This window comes from Mus musculus, chromosome 4 (assembly GCF_000001635.26).
Source record: "Mus musculus strain C57BL/6J chromosome 4, GRCm38.p6 C57BL/6J".
NCBI classification, from domain to species: Eukaryota; Metazoa; Chordata; class Mammalia; order Rodentia; family Muridae; genus Mus; species Mus musculus.
The window spans coordinates 58,068,274-58,085,330 of NC_000070.6; the positions used below are offsets into that span (position 1 = coordinate 58,068,274).

The following is a 17,057-nucleotide window of genomic DNA, read 5'->3' on the forward strand; positions in this document are numbered from 1 at the left end:
TAGCTACATTTTCACCTCTGACTTCATTTTATAATCTTCTTGCTTACACTCCTTGAAGTTTCCACAGCCACCCATAGTCTTACCTGAGTTTCACTTTGCTTTCATAGGTATGAGCCTCTCCTGTTGCCACTGCATTGGCTACAGTTGGTGGGGGTCCACAGGACAGGGGTTCACACGTTGGGTAAGGCTGGCTCCATATCGCTTTTTCCGTACAAATCAGATCTGAACTACCTTGCATGGTGTAGCCAGGTCTGCAGCTGTAAGTTACCACATTGTCCTCCGAAAGGCTGCCCTCAAGGACAATTGCGTTGGGTATGGTTGGGAGAGGCCCGCACTGAGCGTGCTCACACAGTGGGACGTCAGACCATTGGCCATTGGCATCACAGGTGATTTCAGAAAGTCCAAGCAGCTTGAAGCCTTTGAAGCACTCAATCTGGACCGTCTTTCCACATCCCAAATCAGTTGCGTTGATGGTTCCCTGTTGAATGATGGGTGTGGAACACCTGCAAGGTAGGCAGGATGGCGAGCTGCCGCTCCAGGAACCATTGGGAAGGCATCTTCTTGATGGGTTTCCATGAAGCTTATAACCAGTAAAACACTGATACTGTATGTGGCCCCCATGATAAAAAGAAAAGCCATTAGGGAAGCCCTGGGGAAGGTCGGCAGGAGGACCACAGGTAGCTGGTTTACAGACAGGGACTTCTGCATCCCAAGTCCCATTGGACTGACAGGTGAGTCTTGGAGCCCCCTGCAGCACATAGCCCTCTAGACAGTGGAACGCTACTTCCTTCTTGAACCCATAGTCTAGGCCATCTGCCACCCCATTTGGCACCTGTGGTGGGGCAGGACATCTAACAGGCATGCAGCTGGGAGTGGCACCACTCCAACTTCCATTGGTAAGACAGATACGACTCCTGGCTCCTTCCAGTATGAACCCTTCACGGCAAGAGTATGTAATCTCCTTTTGGAATGTGTATTCTTCTCCCTTCACTCGGCCATTGGTGGGGACTGGGGGTGAGCCACAGTCTACAGGAATACACATGGGCTCATGCCCATCCCAATCTCTATTTTCTTGGCATGTCCTCTTCTTAGAGCCATTGAGAATATAGCCAGAGTCACACTCGTAGTATAACACACCCAGGTAGGAGTAGTCATCTCCTTTGATGGATCCATTCCAGAGTGGGTTTGGCTTACTGCATGAGATGGCTTCACAGCGTGGAACAGTGCCACTCCACTGCTTATTCTGCAGACAGAGTCTTAAGTGGGAGCCTTCTAGAATGTGCCCCGGCTTGCAGCTATATTGTGCAGCACTGCCCATAGTCGTCTGTGTGAAATGTAAAAAGCCATTTTCGGGAGCAACAGGCAAATCACATTCAATGGAAATGCAAGAGGGTGCGGTACCATTCCACGTACCATCTTCCTGGCAGATCAGCACAGGGATTCCCAGCAGTTCATAACCAGGCTCGCAGCTGTAGGAAACCATCGTGCCATAGAGGAAGTGGGATGCATGTGAGGCAGGCGACTCCTTTGTATTTTCCAAGGCCTTAGCTGTTGCTTCCAAATGTTGAGGGTGAGCCAGATATGGGACTTCCATCATGTCATCTTCTTGATCAAAATGTCCCTGGCCATCTCTGACTTTAGTACAGTCACCAAAGTCTATGTGAGGAGGGAGACCGCAGTCTATGGGTACACAGGTTGGGCTGGAGCTTGACCATCCCGACTCTTCACAGGTCTGCATGGCATGACCAAGCACCTGAAACCCAGGGAAGCAGCTATAGATGATCATGGCACCGTATCTGTAATCCGCACCTTCTACGAAACCATTTTCAATGGGCTGTGGGTCACTGCAGTGGATGGCATCACAAGAGGGGGGATCCATATCCCAGTCACCTGTCTCTAAACAGGTCAGGGATTTGGGACCTTCGAGCCGGAAGCCCCGGTCACAAAAGTATGTGATGGTTTGTCCATACTGAAAGCTCACGGAAGAGAATTGGCCATTTAAAATCTCCTTGGGCTCTGGGCATTCAATGGGTTTGCACATTGGTTTTCCTCCGAGCCACTGGCCATTTTCCCCACAGAGGGTGGTAGCATTGCCCACTAACTCAAAGCCTGGCTTGCAGGTGTAGAGCGTGGTGCTGAGATAGGCAAGCCCTTGTACGTGGATGATACCGTTGAGGATCTCCTCAGGTTGGGGACATTCTACCGGAACGCATTCGGGCAATGGAGAACTCCAGGTGCTATCAGCCTGGCAGAGGATGGTTGGACTGCCTCTTAAGAAAAACCCGTCGACACACAGATACTTGACAGTACTGCCAAAATGAAGAGCACCGGAAGACGCAGGGACGCCGAAGGGAATCAAGGGAGGCGAGGGACAAAGGACCATCTTACAAATAGGAAAGGAACCATTCCATTGCCCGGATGGCAAGCACTTCAGGACAGAGGGGCCTTGCAAGGCATGCCCCTCTTTACAGGAAATGGTCATCACTCCTACCTCGGAAGCTAATTCCTTCAATACGAGCTGGTTTTCTAAGAGAGGAGGCTCTGCACACTTGGTGGGGACACACTTCGGGCTTGGCTTCTTACTCCATTTGCCAGATTTCTGGCAAGTCCAAGAATTATCACCAACGAGCTCATATCCCTCATTACAGACAAACTGAACCTTGGACCCTACTTCAAAGCTTTCTCCTTTCAAAAAGCCATTCTGAATGGGAGGGGGTTTCCCACAGTTGAGAGGGGTGCAGGACAGAGGGGCGTCGCTGTGCCAGTGGCGATTGGCTTGGCAAACAAACACAGGACTTCCGGCTGCCTTATAGCCTGGGTTGCACTGGAACCTTGCTTCGCTCTCAAAGGTCCTGCCAGTGGTGTGCTGGATGACAGGGAAAGAAAAGTCAGTACAGCCTACAGAACAGGCAAGCCAACAGATACAGCACATCGACAGTCAAACAGAATAGGACTCAGAGACCTACGTTTACAATGAATCAGTCAGGACTTCCATGAGAAAAGATCTATGCTGTTCGAAACCGGTCTGCCCTAATTTTTGTAGGATGGGAAAATGCAGAAGTAAAATGTGGAAGATCCAATGAGGTCATTTCCTCTGTAGAAACTCTTATGGAACCCAACAGAGAAAAATAAGATCAGGGACACAGATAAGATCAGCGATCTACACAGATCTTGGTGAGTTGAAGGGCAGTACCAACAGGATACCCAGGGAACTTAGTAAGTTAAAAAAAAAGGTATACATAGATGCTTTAAAAACAATTTCAATTAAATATTGCCTGCTTAAAATGGCAGGCGCCATGGCCTTTGACTTAGAAGACTAGACTACTCCCCCCTCCTGTTTCCCTTCCTCCTTCACTCACCCTTTCTCTTTTGTTATATGTGGGTGCATGTGTGTGGAGTCCAGAAGTCAACCTCAGGTGTTATTTCTCAGATGCCACCCACCTTGTTTTGAATTATTCGTTTCTTGAGACAGTCTTTAACTATTGCTTATCAGGCAGGCAAGGCTGGCAAGGCAGTGAGCTCTGGGGATCAGGCTGTCCCTGCCTGGCCAGCGCTGGGGTTCTAGGTGTGTGGCACCATGCCTGGCTTTTCTTACCCTGGATTCTGGAGATCAAGCTCACATCTCGCTCTTGCACAGAAAGCACTTTACGTCTGGAGCTAGCACTACAGCCCTTGTTCTTGTCTTCCGGACACACTTAGTGGGAAGACACTTTAGGGTGGAGCAGACCACATTTGTATCACACTTAACAATTGGCTCACCATGGTGAGATTACCTTTAGATATCTTGAACGAGCAATGCAAAAACTGCACCTCTTATCTCACTTAAAATCAGAGTAACAATAAATATCTATTTAGTTCCATTCAGGCGATGAACTTTATAAAAGCAAAATGGAATTTCATCAAAATTGGCTCACTCTAACTTCACATTTATGGCTAAGATATGGCTACAAAGGCCTTATCTATAGGCTACTATAATGCAGAAAGATGCATTTTGAGGGGGTTGGAGGGGTGGCTCAGTGGTTAAGAGCACTGGCTGCTCCTCCAGAGGACTAAGGTTGAATTCTCAGCACTCACATGGTGCCTCACACCTGTCTATAACTCTGATCCTATGGGATCTGCTGCCTTTTCTGGCCTCCCTGCACACACAGGGTACATGGCTATATGTGCAGGCCAATACCTATACGCATAAAATAAGAACTTGAAAAGATGTATATTGTAAGGTTTCTTAATTATCTTGATCCATTTTTATCCAGTACACACTGTGTAGACTTGAGTTATTTCTGTTTCAACAATCAATCTGTTCACTGCCTCTACTTGGAAATACCGAATCAATCATGGTAGGTGGCCCTATAAGAGATGGAAGTTATGGATCTTTTCCTAGCCTCTTACCTCCAGGAAGCCGTTCTCAACCTTAGGTGGCTCGTTACAGGACACAGGATGGCAGGTGGGCGTGGGTTTACTCCACTGTCCTGTGGCCTCACACGTGCTCTTCTTCTCCCCCTTGATATAGAATCCCTTGTGGCAGCTGTAGGCCACCACGGCCCCAAAACTGTAGTTTGTCCCACTCGGGTAGCCATTTGCGATGCTTGGAGGCTCTCCGCATCGCACCGGGATGCACTGGACCGAGAGGGGAGAAGGGCTCCACTCTCCACCTCTCAGGCATTCAATCTTCGCTGAGGTGTTCAGCACAAAACCCTCCATGCACTTGAAGCTCACTACCGAGCCAGCTGCAAACTTTGCTTTGCTCACAGATTCCAAGATGCTGTAGGAAACAGATGGGGGTTTTTCACAGAAGTGAGCTATGCAGCGCGGCACAGCCTGGCCCGCGGGGGGAACCCAGTTCCCCTGGGCATTGCAGATGAGCTGGGAATTATCAGCCAGGCTGTAACCATCCGCACAGTAGTAAAACGCGGTGTCTCCAAAGAGCCTGTGAGCAGTCTCTGGAGAGGCGTGGTCCACATTGGGGGGCTCGTCACAGGAGACAGCCAGGCACTGGTGGTTACTTGAATTCCATTTGCCGTTGGCCTGGCATACGATGGTGTCAGGCCCAGCAAGGGTGTAGCTATGGGAATGAGGAGAAAGAAACAGCTCAATGTAGTATCGACAAAAGGCATTCTCTTTTCTTTCCGTTTCTTACTCTTTCCAACACTAACTTTGCTTTCATTCTTTTTTTTTTTAATAATTTTTGGCAACTGAATACTGAGCTTTATTGTTAAAATGATTCTAATGGTTGGTCAGTAAGGAAATAGATTTAAGACTTTTGATATTTAAAGAGCTCTAGTGATAGTTACACATTTGTGTGTATATGTGTGTGTGTGTGCTCACAGTTGTACATGCATATATACCTGGAGAGGTCAGAGGTCACAATCATTTATCAGGAGCCATTGACCTTATTTTTTGAGAGGCAGGTTTTTGTTTGTTTGTTTGTTTGCTGGGACCTGACTATTACTGCTTAGCCAGCCTGGCTTGCTGGTGAGCCTCAGAGATCTGAATGTCTCTACCTCCCCAGTACTAGAATCATATGCAGGCCACGCCCCACATAACAACAGGCCACGCCCCCAACATAAGCAGGCCACGCCCCACATCCACCCCAAGTTTCTTACACAGGTTCTGAAGATCACATCCAGGTCCTCATTTCACCAACTGAGCCTGACCCTGGTCCCTGACTAGTTCACAGTTTTAAAAGTAAAAATGAGAAGTAAGCTTTAACTCAATTTAATATTAGGCCTCCATAGCTTCGATAGCTTTAGTCTGTTGATTTTAATAGTCATATTTTGAAAAAAAGCTTTAGTGAACCACATTTAACCTAGATATAGCTTATAGTGGCTCACTTACATTCAGTGAACTTTAAAACAGTGATTAGAATTCTAGGATCCAGTGTTTCCAAAATCCTCTGACCGCATGGTAAGAGTTAAAAGTCTTTGCTCTGTGTATGGCTATGCCGTACATTGACTGTATGGATACATTTTGTTCAATAGCTCCAAGATTTTCTGTGCCTATATCTGATGAGAGATTATTAATATGATCCCTGGGGCTATTTCAATAGAGCAGAACAAACATTGGGCTGTGTGGTTAGGAGCACTGTATCTGAGGTCCTCTGATTTTCCCTTTAAGTCTCTTAGACAGCAGAGTTTTGAAGGGGTATCTACCATCGGTTCAGTCTGTCGTTCTGTTACTAATAATGAGGAAGGGAATGAAAACAGCCAGGTGCCTAGTTGATCCTTGTTAGACACGTGATTGGTTCATCATACAGAAGGCTGGGTGGTAAATCTGTCACTTGCCACACATCACTCAGCTCTCAGCAGATGTGAGATTCACATTTAGTTACTAGATTCCAGCACTTACGTCTTTCCCACAATGCACCCCCTCTCTTCTTTTCAGACCTGTTATATAAGACTACTGTTTGTGGGGATGCTGTGGGAACTACGCGGAGGTGTCATAGTGCAAATCATTTGACCCACCGTTCAGCAAAGACTCTTAAGTCATTCGTAACTGAACCTTCCACTGAGATCTGTTTAGGTCTAAAAGAAATAATCCATTAGAGAAAAATTGGGATTTCATCGTCCTTAGCAGATATATCCATATCTACAGGAGACTAATGGGCAATTCAACAAAAGTGACAGATGCCCGTAGATCTCCGCACCCCACCTATGGTCATGCACTGTCCAATGCACAGAAGCAGGGTTCCATGAATCCTTATAGATACTCCCAATAGCTGAGTGAAGTCTCTGCCTAGGGACTCTTCAGTTCATGGTTTGGGAAAACCTCAGTCTTCCTATGTGGATATGGACTTGGTGGGTCTTTAGGTGACTTCTCTCTTAACAGTCACAGGGAGGCACCCACAGGCAGAATGCTTAGTGAGCAAATTTATTAAAAAGTCAGGCTGGGCCTGCTGATTTGAGTGCCCCTGCATAGGACATGTCCTGGGTAGAACATCTTACTGAGGCTCCTGGTGTTTTACAGCACAACTTGAATCATTCACATACTTTGAAACATGTGTCATCCTGGTCCCTGACCCCTTGATGTACCTGACATTGTTCACTGGCTGAAGTTCATATGTGCAGGCCTAGACAGCCCTGACTTACAGGAATTCGTTGTACATGAAGATTTTCCAGGTGGTCTGAGGCAGAAGCACCTGTCTCTAGAATCTTCCTTATTCCACAGAGCATTTTGAGAACGTGAGGATTACATTATATAATTTGGAAGCACTTGGGGTCTTTGATCTTTGACCTTACGATAACTCTCCACCAACTACTCCTCGATGAAAGACTAACAGCAAAGCAGCTCTCTAATTGAGTGGGCAATGGCCACTGAAAACACAGTTTAAAGAGATTTGAAAGTGAAGAATTCAATTTTAGAATCTTTGTTCCCCTTCCCCCAGGTCTGGATTAAGATTTTTGTTTTTCTTTATGCATTTCAGTTAACATGTGTTTCCTCATACAGGATGTTGCCTCCTCTTCATACATGACCTTCCTCCGGGCATAGATGCTGTATTAGTGTAGTGCTTGTTTGCAGCTGTCTCATTTGCACACAATGTGGCAGACAGAGAGTTACAGTGTGACACTGTAAGATACATATTTGGTCTATGCCCTGTGCCTAAAATGGAGATCCTGAGGACTCTGTAATTTCCCAAGTGCCAGAAGGTCAGGGCTTTGCATCACTAGAGACTGTACTCAAGTGAAGACAGGTTAGGTGATAAACAAAGATAAATACTATGAAAAAGGTTAGAATTTTAAAATGATAAAAAGGATATATATTCCCCTAAATGACATCTAGGGGAATTAACCATAAGCCATTACTTAATCACTAAAACATCAAATTGCTTGTACTATTTATTTCTGTCAGAAGTTTGGAAGTGTATTTGGAATTATAGGGGACATCTCCTACTCGCTTATCTTGTTGATGGGTCATTCAGAGAATAAGCATCTTATAGTTGATAGCATATTCCTGTAACTGCTGTTCACCAAAGTGAGAGAATGTGAAACTGGGCTACGTCTAAGCTGTGAGACAAACTTGGATTCGGTATCAACCTAAGATGAAGGTTTACTCACTTCAACTCTTTGTAACCTTTGAACTCTTGGTCAAGAGGTCTCGGGGACAATATTTAATACTTTTATTAAAAATCAGCCACACACCCTATGTCCTGGGGAAGTAGTCCATCTGCATCGAAAGGATGCCTTAGGACTCCAGCAATACACAGGAATCCTTCAGTAACGGGCAGACTCCTTTTCGATTCGAGGTTTCAGTAGTTGGATTCCCACACCTAGAGGAAGCTTACCAACCAGCATGGGCCCTGGGAGCTTTATGAGTGAGCTCCTGAGAACAGCATCCTGTCCCCTTCTAAAAGGGCAAAAGCCGCTCATTAAACAGCTGCGGGTTAATGAGAATAATAGAAAGCAGCAGTGATTAATCTTATTTCAATTCATAACAACTATTGAAGATCAAAGCTCTTGTCTTAATAGATCCAGTAATTCCCTTTAGAAGCTTCTACGTGAGAAGAATCAAAAGAGGAAAACTCGGTGAGGTTTTTATGATGTCATTAACCCTTCCACACCTCTGAGTTTTATACCAACAAATGTCAACCTAAGGATGAGAGAGAGAGAGAGAGAGAGAGAGAGAGAGACTGCCACCAGTCTATCTGGCCTGAAGCACCTGCTTCTAGCATTCAGGGTGTTGATAAAAATTTCAAAAGCTAAATGTGTGGGTGAAAGGTAAATTTGCGTTGGTGAGTTGGATGGAGCTGCTTGTTTCTTTCCTGTCCTGGCGCTGGTCATTCTACACTGGTCTCCTGAAGTTCTTGCTTCCTTGCTGTAAACTTGAGAATGTATCTTGCTCCCATGATTCAGGGAGAGGCTTCATCAAAGCTCACTGGCAGTATACAACTTTAAATCAATCAAACAACCCAGCAACCACAGTCCAGCATCCATCCCTATTGACAGTTGACAGAGTTAGGTGAAGGAGAGACAGTTTTCCTTAAGGGTGTGGTCCCCTGTAGGTGATCCATGCTCTAGGGAACAGTTCCATACTCATGAATGCATGGGCAGCGAAAATTGGACTCAGTGGGTGGTGAAAATCAAATCAAAGTAGAGGCCATGAAGTTGGGAGGAGGGCTTAGGGAGTAGGGATGGACCTGAGAGGACTTGTGGGGAAGAATGAACATGGTCAAATTACACCATATGCATGTGTGAAATTCTCAAAGAACTAATAAAATATTATATCATATTAAAATAGCAATAGTGAGACAACAGTAAGACTGCTTGCATGTTCATGTATGTTCAGGTGTGAGTGGCTTATACAGTATGGAGGGCAGAGGGACGGTAGACTTGAGATTCGAAAGGAGAAAAACTCTACTTTCATGAGTCTGAGAGCAGCTGCTGATGGAGAAGGAGACAGCAAGGCAGGCCGCACTACCTAGAAGTCATGACTTAGATACAATGTTGCTATTCTTAACAGAACAAGTTGCCAGGGGTGTGCTACACAAGCCCCAGGGAGGAGTTCTGGATGGAAAAGGAGACAGCAAGGCAATCCACATTACCTACAAGTCATGGCTTGGATACAATGATTCTATTCTTAATATAACAAGATGCTAGGGCTGTGCTCCGCAAGACTCCAGGAGGAAAATAGAAATGGCAAAGAGAGAAAGAGGACATGAACAGATTCCTGGTTCTGGCTACCACATAATCTGCAAATCTTCTCTATAATACTTGATAAAGTATAACAGAAATCAATTTAAGTGCATAGCTGGGCTAACCAGAAAGGAAATCTCCATGTCTTCAACATGAGACAGAAATTGAAGCCAGCAAAGCAAGCTTGCCAGTGAGTGCCCGGGTTGCCTTTGGACGAGACAAAGGAAGGAACCAGAGAGGAAAAGGAACACAGCCTCAGACTGAATTAGTAACAGAGTGTCTGGCAGGAATCCACATCCTGGAAGGAGGTTTGTTAACATGGCAAACTTGTAAAATCTCGTCCATCGCTGTGTTTGCAGAGATGCTGGGTAGAAAAATGAGGCAGCTGCTAACTACAGATCTGTACCTGATACAGGCTTCACGTTAGAATCCATACTACTCGAGTTGTATGCAAAACCTTTCAAACCAATAAATTAATGCAAAGGGGAGGGCCCTGGGGTAGCTGGTAGAAAAGAGTCCAGAGAGCCAGATCATGAGGGTTTGTTGTGGACACAGGAAGCCTTTTTTTTCTGTAAGGAGAGACTCTGAAATGGCAATACATACTTAGGTGTCTTAGGGTTACTATCACTGTGATGAAACACCACGACCAAAACCAAGTTGTGGAGGAAAGGGTTTATTGGGATTACATTTCTGTATCACTGTTCATCATCCAGAGGAAGTCAGGAAAGGAACTTAAGCAGGGCAGGGACCTGTGACCAGGAGCTGATGCAGAGGTGATGGAGGAGTGCTGCTTACTGGCTTGCTCCTCAGGGCTTGTCCAGTCTGCTTTCTTATAGAACCCAGGACCACCAGCCCAGGGGTGGCACCACCCACAATGAACTGGGACCTCCTTAATCAATCACCAAATAAGAAAACACCTTATAGGCTGTCTATAGCCTGATCTTGTGAAGGTATTTTCTCAATTGAGGCTCCCTCCTCTCTGCTGATTCAAACGTGTGTCAGGTTGACGTAGAACTAGCCAGGACAACAGGCATGTTTCCACCGTGAAAGGTTCAGCACAGACAAGGCACTTGCAAGAGTAGAGCTCTGATAAATGAGATACTGGAAGAAAACTGTTAGCCTGCTGGTTTTAATAAGCAGCTATGGTTGGAGCTTAGAGTGGGATGCTAGGGATCAGACACCAGAAAGAGCAGAGGGAAGGCTGATTAGAGGGCACTAGGTTAAAGGGACACAGGAGTAGAAGTTGAGACTGCAGGTAACAGCTGTGCACATGTCAATAAGCTACAGGAAATAATTTTGGAAGAAACTGCAAATATATGAGTAGGTAGGCACATTTAACCTAGTGGAAAAATGGCACTGTGTACACATGTATGGACATATTAGGTGATATCCCATTAATGAGTATAAGTTCTAGAAGTTCATGTGTCAGTTTTAAAAGTATCATTAAAAAAAAAAATTAAAACAGTTACATCGTTTACTCCCCCTCTCTTTCCTCCTTCTGGTCATTCCAACGTCTCCCTGCCTTGTTTTCTCTCAGATTGGTGGCCCCCTGTTACATGTTTATGCACAAATATGCAAACACAACCTGCTGAGCCCATTATGTGTTGATTGCATGTAAGATTTCAGGGAGGATCACTTGGTGTTGGATGACCAATGAGGGGGCTCACCCCTTGGTAAGACTAATTCTCCCTCATTCAGAATTCTTTAGCTGCTTGCAGTTCTTTGTCTGGGGGTGGACCCTGTGAGAATTCTAGCTTTCTGCTTTAGCGCGAGTAATGGTATTGTTTTTGTTCGGCCACATTGTTGAAGTATTATGGGTGCAGTTTCCTGTCATCTCTAGGAGACTTACTATCACAACCAGCTCCCTAATCTGCTTGCTGGCTCTTACAATCTTCCCACGCTCGCTTCATTTGTGCGTTTTAAACAATTAGATTTGGAATTCCAGGTAACTGTTTATGATTGGACGCTTCACCTCTTCTTGACTGAAGGTGTTGTCGCCACCTGCTGGCAGTCACATGTAAGTTACACCTCTTATCTGGGCCAGCAAGGTCACTTTTCATTTTGGTAACTTATTACTATCTTGCAAAGCTAAAAATACGAATATTCTACGACCCAAGCTACAGCTTGCAATGTCTAGGCCAGGGATATCCTATTTTATATGTTCCAGGAAACAGACAGGAATACTCGGTGTAACTCTGCTTTTATAAGAAAATAAAGTGGGAGCACATTAGTGTAGTACTGTAGAGAAATGAGTAATTTAGAGATTTGGGATTTGTGCTGAAATGACTATTCACATGTTCAACCACCATAGACAATTCCCTCCTGTACTGTGGATAGCCAGCAGGGGCCCATCACTTCTTATGATAATCACATTACACTAAAGTTATTGCTGTTGTTTTAATTCAGGATTTCAGAAAGTTCTCATGTCAGTGTTTGAGGTTCCAGGACATGTCACCACCTCTGTGGTGCCTGTGTGTGTGTGTGTGTGTGTGTGTGTGTGCACTCATGTGCACATACGTGCATATGCATGTGTATCCAGTGAAGAGATCACCATCAGGGGTCTTTCTCAATTGCTTTGCAGTTTGTTTTTTGAGACAATTCTCTACTACACCTGGAACTTGTTCTTTTGGTTAGACTGGCTGCCCAAGGAGCCACCAAGATCTTCCTGTCTCTGTCTCCTTCAGCACTGGGGTTAAGATAAGTGCCACACTGCTGGGCTTTCTACCTGGGTGCTGGAGATCTGAACTTAGTCCTCATGAGGAACCCTACTTGCAGAGTCATCTCCCCAGCCCAGAGATGAGTCCTTCTTATACAGGCATATTTTATACCAGCGAAAAAGTAGTCCAGCTGACTAGCACGTATCTGAGAGAGATTATTCACACACACACACACACACACACACACACACACACACACACCCCACATCACATAATTAAAAATAAAATAACTATTTTAAAAGAGAGAAGTGATTTAAATGACACTTCTTAAATGAGGCAATGTGTACAAATATACACTAACAGGTAAATTAAAAGTATATTTGCCTATGAAAACATGTATGTAGTAACCACAAAACGGGCATTTGTTAACATGAGAATTGCAGACAGGCATTGAGGCTGGCTTCCAGGAGAATCTCTCATATCGTATTCCTTTCATAAAACTACTTAATCATAGCAAAGACTTAACTTAAGCTTCTATCTCTGCAACGGGAGCACAGGTGATCTTAAACAGGGCATTGTGCTATTTTTTACTTCTGTATAGTTCAAAGGCACTGTTAAAAATGTGGTCAGAAGGCAAGGGAACAGGACAGAAACTCTGTTTCCTGTGAGGCTGTTCCCACAGCGCCCGGAGGAGAGGACGGTTTCCTCAAAGGGCTTTCTGTTCTATCATCAAGAGTTTGAACTGTAGAAAAAGAAGACTGTCTTTTAATAGTTGATTTTTGTCTTTCATAAAAAAAAAATTACAAGTGGGTAGTGATTTGCCATTTGTGGCTGAAATGACTATTCACTTGTTCAACCGCCGCAGACAATTCCCTCCTGTATTATGGGTGGACAGCAGGGGCCCATCACTTCATATGATAATCGTATTACAATGCTGAAGTTATTGTTGCTGTTGTTTTAACTCATCAGAAAGTTCTTATGTCAGTGTTTGAGGCTCGAGGTCTCCTCAAGAACATGTCACCACGTGGTCCTGGTGACAGAGTCTGGGCTGGTGACATGAAACACATCCTCTCTGACAGCCCAGCTCCTGCGTGCCCTCACTCCAGCACCAGTTAACAGCTTCACTGTTGGCTTCATCGACGCCCCCTGCCCTTTGCTAAGTTATTCATTGTAGTCTTTGTTCTCTCACAAATATCAGCCTCTAGGGAACTAACTTGACCTGGGACAGTGGTTCTCAACCTGTGGGTCTCGACTCCTATTCGGGGGGGTGGGGGGTGGGTGTCCAACAACCCTTTCACAGGGGTCACCTAAGACAACTAGAAAACAGAGATTTATGTTATGATTCATAACAGTAACAAAATTGCAGTTATGAAGTAGCAACATAAATAATTTTATGGTTGGAGTCACCACAATCTCAGGAACTGTATTAAAGGGTTGCAGCATGAGGACAGTTGAGAACCACTACTACAGGACATTCCAGTCACAGAGAGGACACGCTGCTTCTCCGAGGGCACACACCTGAGGCAGAAATCCAGGGAGCACTCTAGTGTGCAAACGCCAGGGATGATAAACTAGTAACAAGAAAGTGTAGACAGAGAAGAAACACAGTGTCCACAACAGAGGGTGAGTTGGACCACACTCAATGCCTTGGCAGCCTGAGATACTAAACAGGCCATCACAGGTATGTATCAACCTGCGGCTTTGCCCTCAGGGCTCTCCTGACCATCAGATGAGGCTACAAGTTAAAATCATTTGCAATGCGTTTCCTGCTTTGCCAAATACCAATATATATTTATATATATATATATTCCCCTGCTGACTTACCATTCTTATGACTTTGGTGGGTGATAGACAGACACACACCTGCTTCGATGACTTTCCCACATTCTTGGTTAAAGTAAAAGATACTTTGTATTGCATTGCTCTTTGTCTGAATCTTAACAATTAGTACATTCCAGGGAGCTATTGTTTGGGAAGCCTGCCTCCTCTCTGCTCTCAGAAAATAAGACCAGGAAGCTCTCTGTCTTGGCTGTCAGGGAGTTTCATTTTCTATCCTTGATGCTCCATGCTCCCCTCCCTACAGGTTTTACTTACCCCTCTTTGCATGTGTAAGCAACTGTGTTCCCAAAAGTGAAGTTGCTCCCAGTGATGACAGCATCTTTGACGATTGGAGGCTCTCCGCAGGAGACAAGTTGACAGCTAGGTGGCGCTCTGTCCCAGCTGCCGGAAGCTGTGCATTCAAGGAGGGATGGGCCCTGTAAACTACAGATAGGAGAGAGGGCTCAGGTGGCTCCTCTCACTGGGTGGCCACTTTCTCCATGGAGAAATAGAACTTGGAAGAAAAATACAGGCTGAATGTTGAGTTTTTGTGCACGAAATAGCAGTTCTTCACATTGTATTGATGTGTATGAATGTAAAAGAAATTTACACCAGCCAGACCATTTAAAATAATGAATGGGTAAAGAAAGACAACAACCACTTGGTGCAGAATTCAAGTCTAATGTGTTTATCGGTAAAGAGGGAACTCCAGAGCTTCTGACTGGCAAGTTACTGGGATGAGAAGGGTTAATAGCTTAATTATTACCCAACTGGAAGCTGGATACCTGAACAGACAGGTAATCAGAGTCACTGAGGTCAAAGGCGTTGTCCTTCCAGGACCTGAGGTTTGTTGCTCATGACTCTGACCTCTGGTTGTCCTTTGACCTTACAAACCCTATACCCATGGCATGGCTTACCCACCTATTCTGACAGTCTTGATTAGTTCTTTTTTAAAAAAATATCTTTTGTTGTTGTGGTTGTGGGTGCTGAGGAATGTGTGGAGGTCAGAAGATAACTTAAAGGAGTCAGTTCTCCCCCCACCCCCCAATTAGGCTTAGACCTTTATCCTCTGAGCCATCCCACTGGCTCTTAATTCTTTACTTCTATCCACTCGATCTGTTTCACTGTGGAACCTGATGACTGCCTTTCTGGGCACAGTCTGACACACATGCACCTGTACACGTACATATGCACATCCATGTATGTGTGTGTACACACACAAGTGAACTTCTTACAGAATTAAGACCCTTCCATGCTTTCTTGCACTAATAAATATCATCTTGATAAACTGTGTAAACAAAAACGATCCATGGCAAGGCGTTTCCTCAGGTATGATGCTGTGCTCCGCAAACCAACCCGTCTTTCCTCTCTAGAGTCTGAACGCTCCAGCGGTTGAACTGTGAGAACTTCTGGAGTCACAGATGGACAGTCTCCCTGACATTCGCTGTAAGCCAGGCTCCAAGAAGCACACACATTTTAGGACATCCCCATTTTTATAGACCTGGTTTGAAAGTCAGCTAGCTCATTCACTCAAGCTTAGGAACAGCGGGAAGACTGTAGGAAGCAGGGCAGGTGCCCCCTCGCCCCCTTACCTGTATCCGTTCTCACAGGAGTACGATGCAATAGAAAGGTAGGTGAGCCCACTTAAGATGTATTTGCCGTTATTTATGTCCTCAGGCTGGGAACACTTCACTAGCTCGCACACAGGAGAGGAATGACTCCAGGAACCACTAGCAAGGCATGCTGACTCTTCATCCCCAGACAAAGTATATCCTTTATCACACCTGGAAAAGACAGAGGCAAATGACTGGATACGGATAGCTTTGTTTTGCACACTTTAAACTTGTGTGAGTGTATGATGTTGTGTGTATGAGCATTGGTTCATATGTATGAGAGCACATTGCTCTTACAGAAGACCAGAGTTTGTTTCTCAGCATCTACATCAGAGCTGTAGCTCCAGGAGATCTGATGCCCTCTTCTGGCCTCCATGGGCAACTGCACACATGGGGCATACACTATATATATCCTATATATATCCTATATATATATCCCTCTGGGATTATTTCACCTTTCCTTGGTATTCCACTACTGCTGGCATGCTATTAACTACTGTACTACACCGTTAAAGTTAGACACTCACCTGTACACCACCTTACTGCCGTATGTGAATGCCGACCCGTCAACACCACCATTTTCAGGAACAGGTGGGACACCACAGGAAATGGCTGGAAGGAGAGACCAAAAGTGTGGTGTAACTGTGCAAAGCCCTCTGAAAGCTTATGGCTTCCAGATTTTATCCCCTTGTCATGTTTAAACTTGAGCCTGATTCCTGACTTTCAGAACAAAGACTGGCATGACCTGGAGCTTACTGCACCAACGATTTCGTCTTTTTAGAACCACCCAGTCCAGTGAGCATGGCCATTTTCTCAGCGTACCTTCACAGGACGGCCTGAGGCGATCCCACTCGCCAGTCTCCAAACACGTGATGGTGCTCACTCCCACCAGCTCGTGCCCTTCGTCACAGGAAAATGTGACTGCAGTACCCACGGTGTAAATCTCACCAGAAGAGTGGCCATTTTCTGGATTTTCTGGAGCCTTACATTTTACAGGTTCTTAAACGAAAGTTTTGGTGGAATAATAAGTGGCACTCACACAACCATACAAAATCTCAAAGCAAAAGACGTCTACAGCAGTTAAGGCAAGTCTAAAGATGGGACAGAGGCTTTTGAAGGGAGAGGCACAAAAGCCAGGGACTTGCTGGACGTTAGCCGGATAATACATTTATTAGGCACTTACACATTAATATTTTTAAAAGAATTAGTTTTACTGTTTTCAAATTGATATATTATTCTAAATTATGTGTCCATGTCTACATGTTGGTATGCCACCTGAGTGCTGGTGCCATGAAAACCAGGGGTGTCCAATCCCCTAGGAGTTGTATTTACAGGTAGTTGTG

At 45.1% G+C, this 17,057-nt stretch overlaps 1 protein-coding gene across 1 annotated transcript in view; it reads right to left on the reverse strand.

The window, feature by feature from the left end:
* Positions 1-17,057, reverse strand: part of Svep1 (sushi, von Willebrand factor type A, EGF and pentraxin domain containing 1) — a 163,801-nt gene that overhangs the window by 25,478 nt on the left and 121,266 nt on the right. Inside the window, exons 33-38 of the mRNA NM_022814.2 lie at positions 16,537-16,713; positions 16,242-16,326; positions 15,694-15,885; positions 14,378-14,545; positions 4,390-5,062; positions 84-2,866 (exon numbers count right to left, since the gene is read on the reverse strand). Coding sequence (NP_073725.2) covers positions 84-2,866; positions 4,390-5,062; positions 14,378-14,545; positions 15,694-15,885; positions 16,242-16,326; positions 16,537-16,713 — 4,078 coding nt within the window. The remainder of the gene's footprint in view (positions 1-83; positions 2,867-4,389; positions 5,063-14,377; positions 14,546-15,693; positions 15,886-16,241; positions 16,327-16,536; positions 16,714-17,057) is intronic.